Raw genomic sequence first — 10,999 nt, forward strand, 5'->3', positions numbered from 1 at the left:
GGCTTTAGGAAGTATTGAAAAGTTCATTTTTTTTTCCTTTTTAATTTTGGATTTGACGCCAACAGTTGGTTCCATTCCTTTTTTTTTTCATTAAATTTTATTGATTGCTTAGATAGGAATTATGACTAACTAAATAATATTCTAGCGAAAGGTTTAAGTTGTAATTTTTGCTTCGGTATTCGTTTTTTTAAGAGATAGAATCTTTTCATAGTATTGTTTTTAGCATCTTTTTTTAAGAAGGATCCTTTGTACGGTGTTGGGAATGATACACTGATACGAAATGAGTGTGACTGCGGAAGCGAATCGTAAAGTTTGTTTAAGTCACAGATTTGACTTAGGGCTTTAGATGTTGCGAAAGTAATTTAGATTTTGACACAACCTGAAATGCAATCAAATTCAAGTCAGATAAAACAATTAAAATAAATAACTAAGATAATTAAAATAGAACAATAAGGAAGAAAATAAATAAGATAGATGAAAAGATAGGACGTGGTATGTAGAAGTCCTATGAAGCCTTGGAAACATGAAGAATTCATACCCCCTTCAAGTGGCTCTAATTTCCCCTCTAAGAAAGAAAACTTGGCAAGAAAATGTTTGAAAATAATCCCCATAATCTGAAAATATTGTTAAAACTCTTTTAAAAAAAACTCAAGAGAAATTCTTTAAAAAAAACTCAAAGAGAATTTATTAACTCAAAAAAGAAGTTGAATAATAATGAATTGTTTTAATTATGTACAATGCAAATGCCTATATATGCTAGCTAAATAAATCTAAATAAAACTCTTAAGTATACTAGAACTCTAATTAATCTAAACAAGAAGTAGTTTTAAACTAAACTTTCTTGTTGACATAAAACTCCTAAATAAATTAAGCTACTTAATAATTATTAAAAGTTCAGAATAATGAAATAATAAGAGCTGATAAATGAAATATCGGACTCATATATAATAAAAATTAAACCCAAAACCCAAAGCCAATATGATTTAAACTCGAATTAAAAGCCCGAAATTTGTAATTTCTGTTAACCCCGTCCAGAAATTCTGCTCATGCGATCTTCACTAAAACGGTCATAACTTAAGCTCCCGAACTTAAAATTGAGTGATTCAAAGTGCGTTTTGAAGCTAAGGGATAGATCTTCGAAGACATATCAACCTAGAAATGCCTGGATCCCATCCAAAAAGATGTCGCAAGTCTGCTAATTTCCTAAACTTGAAAATTGGCAGCTTCAGTGAATGGAATTTAATAAATTTCACCCCATCCATACATGTATCATTCCCTTTTTCCTCGAAAAGATTTGTCCTCAAATCTTGTATTTGATTGAATCTTGGTTTGATTTGCTTGGCCTCTGACATTGTTGTTGGGCCTTGAGGTACTGTGAGCCTATCACATCTATGAGTTTGAAATTGGGCCATAAGACTCGCATCATTCCCCCTTCCTCACGAAGATTTGTCCCCAAATCTTTAGTTGCACAAAAAAGAAAAAGGCTTAGAATAAATAACAATAAAATGAAAAAGATACTTACTTAAGTTTTCTTGTGCACCAAAACTATCTCCAAGATCAAAGACATTATTTTGATCCTTCAAATCAGCTTCGATGATGTATGTCTCCTTTAAAACTAGGTATCAACACTAAAAAAGGAAGTGTTAGGTATATGAGTATTCAAGTAAAAATAACCTATAACTTTATTTTAATATGCATGGTCATTCATAAGAATTTCCAACGATGGGTCAAGAATTTCACATAATTATAAAATCAAGAACTTTAATATTATTATGTGAAAAATCATCATTAAAGGTTAAGATAGGAAATTTTATTGCAAGAGAAAATCTATAAAATGCTTTAAAAAACCTATTTAATGCAATAGAATTACTATTTTTAGCATTTACAAATTTAGATAAACCTATAAAATTAGTTGAACTTTCAGACCAAGGTGTAATGAAATTTGACCAACGAAAAAACATGTTGTAAGGAAATATTTTACAAAAAAAAATCAATAGCATACTTTATCAAAAGCATTCAAGGTATGTCTTCTTAAATTAATTTCTATTGTCTCCTTACTTTCGTTACCTTGTAGCACTTATGGGAAATTATCAATATTTAACTTGCATTTTTTCCAAAAGTAAAATCGTCTATCAATGGTAGAGTAATATAATTGGAAGTCCATCAATGGATCCTTAAAATCCTATAATGAATAAACACTACTAAACAAATTTGAGTTAAGGTTAGTTAAAAAATAATCACTCATCACTTTTGTATGGGTATTTTCTTGTTTTTCATTTTCTTTTTCTGCTTGCGAACTCTCCAATTTTACCTTATATGGATTTTCTCTCACCAAATTTGCACCATCAAATAAAATTTTATCACTCAAGGTCTCTTTTCTCTGTCTTTTCACATGATTCTTCCTCACTTCCCATAACCTTTGTAATAGGCCCAATTTGCTCGGCCCATTACTGAAATAAACCAAATAAACAAATAAATAAAATAAAACCAAATTAAAAATTAAAGGTCCACAGTCCAGTTACAACCCAATATAATAAGCCCAATTTCTAATTACAAATGCCCAAGTCCCTAGCCCGATTACAGAAGCCCAAAACCTGACCCAGCCTCAAGCGCCGAAAACCCTAGCAGCAGAAGCCTCCTGCGTCGTTGCCACTCGCGCCTCTCCTCATGTGCGTGGTCCCACGTCTGCTACCTCGTACGCGCGCCTTAGCCTCCGTACGTGCCGCGTCCAGACCCTGCGCTCCATACCTGCAAGAGACGCACACAAAAAGCAGCAAAAACAGACACTAAGCGAGAGGGGGTAGAGAGAAAAAGCAAGGACGACAGAGCAAGGGGGATTTGTTTGGATTTATTTTATTTTATTTTATTTTTATTCTATTCTGTAAATAGACGCTATAAAAAAGGGGGACCAAGACCATGCTGTAACGATACGAAAAAAAAACAACAAAAAATATACAAAGATCAGAATACAAAAAAAATCAAAAAAGCACCAAAAGGTGATTTCCGAGTTCATTTTTTATTTTATTTGTAGTTCAACACTTTCTCTGAGTCTCGTTTTTATTTTGGGATTTTATCGGGCATCTTTAAAAGAAATAACTGTAAGAGGGCGTACCTCATGTTGGACTGATTGCTCTTCCTCCGTGGTTATCGGAGCTTAGGGCACGGTCTGGAGAGCTTCTGGTGGGGCGATGAACGGCTGAGCGGGGTCGAGGGAGAGGGAGAGTCTTAGCTTTTAAGAAATTGTTTTAATGTGTTGTTAGGGTTCCCCTTTTTTTACTCTGTTTTATTTTAATAAAACGTTTCAAAACGGCGCCGTCTGACTGCTTAACCCGATGACCCAGCCCGGACTCGGCTGAGATCCGCGCGTTGGGGCCTCGGTAGGGTTATTTTTACAATCAGTCCCCCTTATGTCACAGCGCTTTCAAATCGTTTTTTATGAGTAAATTTCGCATTTTATTTTGCCTTTGTTTCATCTGGGTCCATATTAAACGCCGCGTTTTGGAGGTACGGGAATTATTTCCCACCTGATCCCTCTAAGTCATTCGCGTGCGTCATTTGATCCCTCTGTTTACTACATTTTTTATTTTGTTCCTTCGATTACGCTCCTAGCTCGTTTTAATCCCTATTGTTTTAAAGGCATTTGAATTTACTTAATTATTTAATATTTTTTTGATACATCTATTTATATCTAATGTTATTTGGTGATTGAATTTTTTTTCTCTCATATTTTTTATTGCATGCGCATCATGGTTCTAAGTTGTAAATTTTAGGTGTCGTTGTTTTGGAAATTTAATGTATTTTGTTGATAGTTTAAGTTTATTGTATGTTACATTGTTAGATTTGTTTTGTACTGTTGTTTTAAAAATCATATATGTGATTCATTTATTCTGATACAACCTATCTTATTTGCAAAATTCATCGTTAAAAAAACCTTCATATGTACACTTCTTTAGCTTTTGATTTTTCCTTCTTTCATGTTTATTAGGTTATTTCAAAAGGTGTATGATTACATGCGTTGGTTTATTTCATTTTGATTGTTTTATATTCGTCATTCTTTGAATGTTTGCACAATAGGATATAAATTAGAGGTTCTTATGTATGCAATATTGATTATTCATATTTCGAAGTTAGGTTACGTATTAGCACATGTATTAATTTTTGGATTATCATTTCGCATCGTGTAATCATTTTTTTTATCATACATTCGAAAGATTACGAATGCCAAAGTCATTTCACGCAAAAGCTTTCAAAATAACGCAACCCTCGACATTTGGAATTCTTGAGAAAATGGGGCCCTAACGCATTGGGTTCCAATTTTTCTCGTTGAATCTAAATAATCAAAAATTTTCTATAACCAAAACGCGTAAATAAAAACTCATTCTTGAAATTTGACACTACGTGTCCTAATCTATTGGATGCGACATGTCATTTTCTCAAAAGGAGGTTTTTTAAATAATAATAATAGGGGTTATATTCAATGCTAGAAATCTTGAGGAATCGTGCTCTAACGTATTGGGTTTTGACTTTTTACCTGATTTCAAGCAATTGAATATCCCTTCTAAACTTCAAAAATTTTGAAAAGCAAAAGGCAAGCTCTTTCTCGAGGACTAAAAATGTCGTGTCCTAATGCATTGGGTATGACATTTTATTACTCCGAGATAAGATGGTCTTTAGCATTCATATCGATTTATTCAAGCATCTTTTGCAAAAATTAATAAAAACAATAAGGATTGTATTTTAAAATCTTTTCAAAATCTCAATATTCAGACATTAAACATTCGATTCGGTACCAATTTTGGGGCGTCACGTGGGTGTTAACCCTTCCTTGTGCGTAACCGACTCCCGAACTTGTTTTCTCAAATTCGCAGACTTAAAATTATTTTCAAGGTGATCCGATCACATCTCAATAAAAGATCGGTGGCGACTCCCCCAAAATTTCATTTTAAATAAGTCGATAACTAAATTTTGATTTTTCAAAAAAATAGTTTCGACAGCTTGGCGACTCCACTGGGGACCATTTAGAGAGTCAAGCCATAAAATTGATTGTTTTTTGTCTTATTATCAAAATTTGAAAATTTGGTTTGAAAAAATTACGATCCTCTCTTTGCATTTGTTTGTTTAATTGATGTTTTATACTTCAACATCATATTTCATAAGACTGTTAGTCTTGCCCTCTTCAGTGGGAGTGAGAAAATAGTCCTTCGTGAGGTTTTCACCTTCGTGCAGGATAGTGGATCGCTTCCGGGATACATCCGTACCTGTCTTCGTGAGATTTTCATCTCCGTGCAGCCATAGGGAAATGTGTTCCCCTGAACCGAACTCAGTCTGTATGAGCCTATAATAGGTGAGGATCGAGGAATCTGCTGGTTTGGGTGCCTTAACCCTAGAACCAAACCGCATATAGAAAACCCTAAGAGCCCACATTTGATTATATTACAGAAACCCTAGCGGTTACCCAGATAGATGTTTAATGCTTTTTAATTGCTCGAAGTTGGAGTTTCTATGTTGTGCTAACGTGTAGTTTTGTTTGCTTTGATTGCATGTCATTCCATATACAAAAAAGTGTCAATTCAGATTCGATTACTAAATTAGAAAGCTTGGCATGGAGAACGGATTTCTTGATAAAGTAGAGGACAATGCTGCTGTCCGTGTGTGGTCAGAGAAAGCTCAATCAGAGAAAGGAGATAGTCTAGTCGAGGGGTATATGTCGGAGTTATGGGACTACACCCACATCGGTGTGACGCAAAATAACCTTCAGGAATTAAAGATAATATGTGATCATTGGAATGATGAAACTAAGCAGCTGTTCAACTCTAGTTACAGGGATTTGCCATATCGATATTAAGGTAGATGAGTATTTGTTTCGGGCTTTCACTCAGTATTGGAACCCCGCATATAGTTGCTTTACCTTTGGAAAGGTTGATTTAGTACCCACTATAGAAGAGTATACAGCTTTGCTTCATTGCCCGAGGATCCAGGTTGATAAAGTCTACTTTAGAGCCATAAATGTCCCAAACTTTGTGAAGAAGTTGATGAACATCACCGGAATGGGGGAGCAGTGGGTCACGGCACGGATCAAGCAGTAGGGGGAAAGCAGATGCATCCCTTGGAAAAGCCTACAAGAGCTGATTTTGGCACACCCTGATACAAGGAAAAAGGTTGACGTTTTTGCTCTAAGCATTTATGGGCTAGTAATTTTTCCTAAGGCACTAGGGCACGTAGATGAAGCCGCCTCAGACCTCTTTGACTGACTTGAAAAGATGGTTACACCAGTCTTGGCCATTCTGGTAGAAACCTTCAGGTCACTAAATGCGTGTAGAAGGATAGGTGAAGGTTGATAAGGTTTCGTATCGAGTTTTCTCCGAAAACTATTCGCCATTAAGCGAGATAGCAGCTACACCAAGGAGAGATGATATCTCAGAAGAGAAATGGTTGGCCATTCTTCAGAATCTTCAGGAGAAGGACGTTGAGTGGAGGGCCCCGTGGTTGCTTCTAGATGAGATCTTGTATCAATATGGTAATTTTGATTGGGTTCCATTACTTGGAATTTGGGGAGCTGTTGGTTATGCTCTATTGATGGTGCTAAGGCAGTATAGGCCAAGACAGTTTATACCTACAACCTAAGGCCTAGCTGAGTTTGAATTCTCATATAAAGACGATGGTTATAAAAAGAAGATCCGAGAGGTAACCAGGGCATGGGACCAAACCCAACGGATGAAGAGATTAGCCGTAGGCCCAACCACGACTCCTGAATATAACGAATGGTGGGTTAGAAGGATCAATGATAACATCCCAAAGTCAGGTCAAGGAGATAGTCAATCGATAGAGGAACATTTGCGAGTTGTTCCCTCCGAATTGGAAATTATGAAACAAGATTTTGAAAAGAGGAATGCAGAACTTGAAAAGAAGATTGAGCAGTTGGAAGAAGAAAAGATGCACTTGGGATTAGATGTGGATGTTCAAAAGTTAGAGACTGAGAAATTAAGAAAAGGTAAGAACAAGGCCGAGGAGGACCTGGACAGTTTGAAGACAGACTATAAGAAGTTGAGGTTGTCAATAAGAACTGCTGGGTTAGGGAAAACTTCAGAACAATGGCGTCAAGAGATTCGGGAAGAAAATGTCAAGGCTGATGGATGGGAAAAGAAATTCTGAGAAGTCCAAACACGAAACGGAGCTTTAGAAAAGAGTTTATCAGAAAACCGAAAGGAAAAATGCGAACTAAAAGACAAGGTGACTGAGTTAGAAAGATCTCTTCATCAGTATCAAAGTCAAAATTTGGCAATGGAGTTGAGGGTGAGCTTGAGCAAGATCGAAGAAATGAAAGGAAGAATAGAGGAGTTAGAATCGGCATTGCGAAGTTGCGAGATCCAGACTAAGTACTTGGAAACCAATTAAAGTCATTAGAGTGAGCAACTTTATCACCTTCAGAGTCAAGTTGAGAATAGGGATCGTATCATGGGAGAGGCCGTGGTTCAAATCCGGGAGGTAGCTGATCACCTGCAGACTTTGGCAGTACAAGCCGACGCACTGAGCATAAAATATGAGCTGGAATCAAGTCGAGGACAGGAATTAGCCTCATTACTTAGGAAAATTAAAGTTTTGAGCATTAGGGCAAAAGCATATATGTAACCTGTTTTATGTGAAGAATTTTTTCTCTAGTAAAGTTTCCTAAACGAAATTGAATCAGAATCGATGCCTTTTTGCATTCATGCATTGCATTACACTGCATCATATGCATTAAAGTCCACCAAACGACCCTAATTGGTTAAAATCATTACAGTTAACCTGGAAACCGACAAAGGCTCACCAATTAAGCATCAATACGGTACTCGACAGAAAACTAAGGAAATAGACCAAAGATTAGAGAAATTGGAGCAAATGCAAAGGGATATGCAAGAACGCTTGCAAGCACAAATGCAAGAGCGACTAGATAAAATTCAAGAGGACATGACAGAAAAAATGATCAAAGCTTAAAAAGATGCCATGGCTAAATTGACCCATCTATGACGGGAGGAGTAGATAAAGGAAAGGGCCCTATGGCCGATCATGGAGAGGGTAGTGAGGATCCATTATATCCTCCGGGTTTCACTCCACCAAATGTACGAACCCAAACTGAAATATACCCGAGAGGACAGTCTGTCACAATTAGGCCGCAACAATTACAAACTGGTGCCACAATATTTCAAGGACGATCGAGTTTAAACCCGGGAGAAAACCCAATCAATCCTACTATTCTGGATTTAGATGAAACAGCTGAAGAAATTCAAAGCCTTAGAAAGCACTGATAGTAATCAGGGAATCAACGCTAAAGATCTAAGCTTAGTCCTCGATTTGGTACTGCCTTCCAAATTCAAAATGCCTGAATTCGAGAAATATAATGAAACTAGCTGCCCCGAGTCCCACATCACTATGTTCTGTAGAAGGATGACTAGCTACGTTAATAATGATCAGTTGTTAATCCACTATTTTCAAGACAGTTTGGTAGGGGCAACATCTAAATGGTACAATCAGTTGAGTCGTACAAAAATCGGTTCGTGGAGGGACCTAGCACAGGCATTCATGAAGTAGTACAGCCATGTAACGAATATGACCCCCGATAGAATTACATTACAGAACATGGAGAGGAAACCAAGTGAGAGTTTCAGACAGTACGCACAAAGATGGAGGGAAGTTGCTATTCAAGTCCAACCACCGCTCCTAGAAAGAGAAACTACAATGCTCTTTATCAATACCTTAAAAGCCCCATTCATCATGCACATGCTAGGAAGTGCAACCAAAAGTTTCTCAGATATAGTAATGAATGGTGAAATGATTGAGAATGCCATAAGAAACAGGAAGATAGAAACAGGAGAGAGCAACAAAAGGTCGGCCTCGAGAAGAAAGGAAAATGAAGTAAACAACGTAAAAGCATACAACAAGTCTGTTACAGTGAGTCAGCCAAGAAAGGTGGCTGCCAGTCAACAGGGTTCAGCAAGACAAGAATCTGGCGTAAGACAGGGTACTGAGAAGCCCCAGTTCACATTGATTCTGATGTCATATAAGGAGCTGTATCAGAAGTTGCTCAATGCACACGTTGTCTCTCCCTTTTACTTAAGCCCTTTGCAACCCCCGTATCCTAAATGGTATGATACGAATGAACAGTGTGATTATCATGCGGGAATTACAGGGCATTCAATAGAGAATTGCTCGACTTTCAAGAAGGTATTTGAGAGACTCATCAGCATGGGTGTTGTCAAATTTGACGACTCACCTAACGCAGAAAATCCGTTGCCTAATCATGCTGATAAGGGAGTGAATATGATAAGCGAAAGCAGAGGAGAAGAAGTCAAGAACGACATTGCTGAAGTAAAAACCCCATTGAAATGGGTTTGGAGAGAGATGGCGAAGAGGGGACTAGTTATTTCAGGTTCTGAAGAAAGGTATGAGACCGAAAGCTATTGTGAATTCCACCGTGAGGTAGGACATGAGATTCAAGAATGTGAGGGATTTAAGGCTCTGGTTCAAAGCATGATGGATAATAAGGAGATGAGGTTTTATGAAGGAGTAGGGGATAAAAGAAATATTTGCGCATCAGAGTTGGCAAGGAAGACTACAGAAACGAGTCATCCTGTGGTCATCATTTCATGCCCTCGGAGCAATAAGTCTAGGGTCCAGATGACACCAAAAATTATAATCCAGAAACCATCAAAATTTCCATACAAGGATAACAAAATGGTGCTATGGAATTATGGTTGTAACGTGACAATTTTGGGAAAAGAAGAAAAAAATCAGGAAATAGGTTCTTACACACGTAACGGGAAGCGATATGACGTTCAGGCAGAATCGTCAAGAGAAGAGAATTGGAAGAAGGAGCAGAAGAAAGGGAAGGCTGTGGAAGTTGAGCAATTGGTTAATGAACCAGTAAAAGAGGAAGAGGCAAAGGAATTTTTGAAGTTTTTGAAACACAGCGAGTATAGCATTGTGGAACAGCTACGCAAACAACTGGCCCGTATTTCTATATTAGCTTTGCTCTTAAGTTCAGAAGCGCATCGAAATGCACTATTGAAAGTACTAAATGAAACATATGTGGCAAATGATATTTCAGTGAACAGGCTGGATCGGTTGGCCAACAATATAAATGCTGACAATTTTATCTTCTTCAGTGATGACGAAATACCATCTGGAGGAAGAGGTTCCACTAAAGCCCTGCACGTCACTACCCGATGCAAAGGGTACATACTCCCGGGGATCCTGATTGATAACGGATCTGTACTGAATGTATTGCCTTTATCTACTCTTAGTCAGTTACTGGTGGACAGTTCCCACATGAAAGTGAGCCAGAGCATAGTAAGGGCATTTGATGGAACAGAAAAGAGGGTTATGGGGAGAATTGAAGTACCGTTAAATATTGGTCCAATTACTTAAGATGTGGACTTCTTGGTGATGGATATTAAGCCTTCCTACAACTGTTTATTGGGAAGGCCATGGATACACTTAGCTAGGGCAGTACCTTCATCGCTACACCAGAAAGTGAAGATAGTATCAGAGGGTCGGGTGATAACCATAAATGCGGAGGAAGATATCATCGCAATAGTAACTGGCGATCCACCTTACGTGGAGATTGATGATGAGGCAGTGGAATGCTCTTTTCGATCTTTAGAATTTGTGAATGCGATGTTCGTTACTGAAGGAAGCAAATTTCTGATACCGAAAATATCCAGGACCACGGAGATGGGGCTACAATTGATGATTGGAAGGGGAGCTTCACCCGGGAGAGGATTGGGAAAGTACCTTCAAGGAAAGATTGAAGCACCATGCTGAAGGAAAAGTTTGACAGTTATGGCTTAGGATACAAGCCATACATGAAGTAGAAGAAGAAAGAGATAGAAAAAAGACAAGAGAGAAGAATGGCACGTTTGAGCGGAAAAGAGGTCAAGTGGGAGCCTATGTCCTTTCCCCACATATTTACATTTTTTGCATCGGGTGGATTTATTCATCCTGAACGTGGGGTGCCCAGAAG

At 37.6% G+C, this 10,999-nt stretch overlaps 1 protein-coding gene and 1 long non-coding RNA gene across 2 annotated transcripts; one reads left to right on the forward strand and one right to left on the reverse strand.

Annotated features, from left to right (window-relative positions):
- Positions 1-2,477: 2,477 nt before the first annotated feature.
- On the reverse strand, positions 2,478-3,471 carry LOC107904719 (uncharacterized). The gene is made up of 2 exons (XR_001686306.2): positions 3,113-3,471; positions 2,478-2,748 (listed from the first exon to the last, which is right to left on the reverse strand). It is a non-coding gene; the product is annotated as an uncharacterized lncRNA (long non-coding RNA).
- A 5,115-nt stretch (positions 3,472-8,586) lies between these two features.
- Positions 8,587-10,404, forward strand: LOC121218399 (uncharacterized). The gene is made up of 2 exons (XM_041095571.1): positions 8,587-9,122; positions 9,222-10,404. The coding sequence occupies exons 1-2, from the start codon at positions 8,587-8,589 to the stop codon at positions 10,402-10,404; spliced, it is 1,719 nt and encodes a 572-aa protein (XP_040951505.1).
- The last annotated feature ends 595 nt before the right edge of the window (positions 10,405-10,999 follow it).

The sequence above is a fragment of the Gossypium hirsutum genome, chromosome D06 (assembly GCF_007990345.1).
Source record: "Gossypium hirsutum isolate 1008001.06 chromosome D06, Gossypium_hirsutum_v2.1, whole genome shotgun sequence".
Lineage (NCBI taxonomy): Eukaryota > Viridiplantae > Streptophyta > Magnoliopsida > Malvales > Malvaceae > Gossypium > Gossypium hirsutum.

Excerpts from the sequence above, each read along its gene's own strand:
- LOC121218399 (XM_041095571.1), top strand. The coding sequence starts at position 8,587 with ATGACCCCCGATAGAATTACATTACAGAACATGGAGAGGAAACCAAGT. Across the intron at positions 9,123-9,221 it reads CAACCCCCGTATCCTAAATG|CATGGGTGTTGTCAAATTTG; the intron begins GTATGATACGAA and ends GAGACTCATCAG.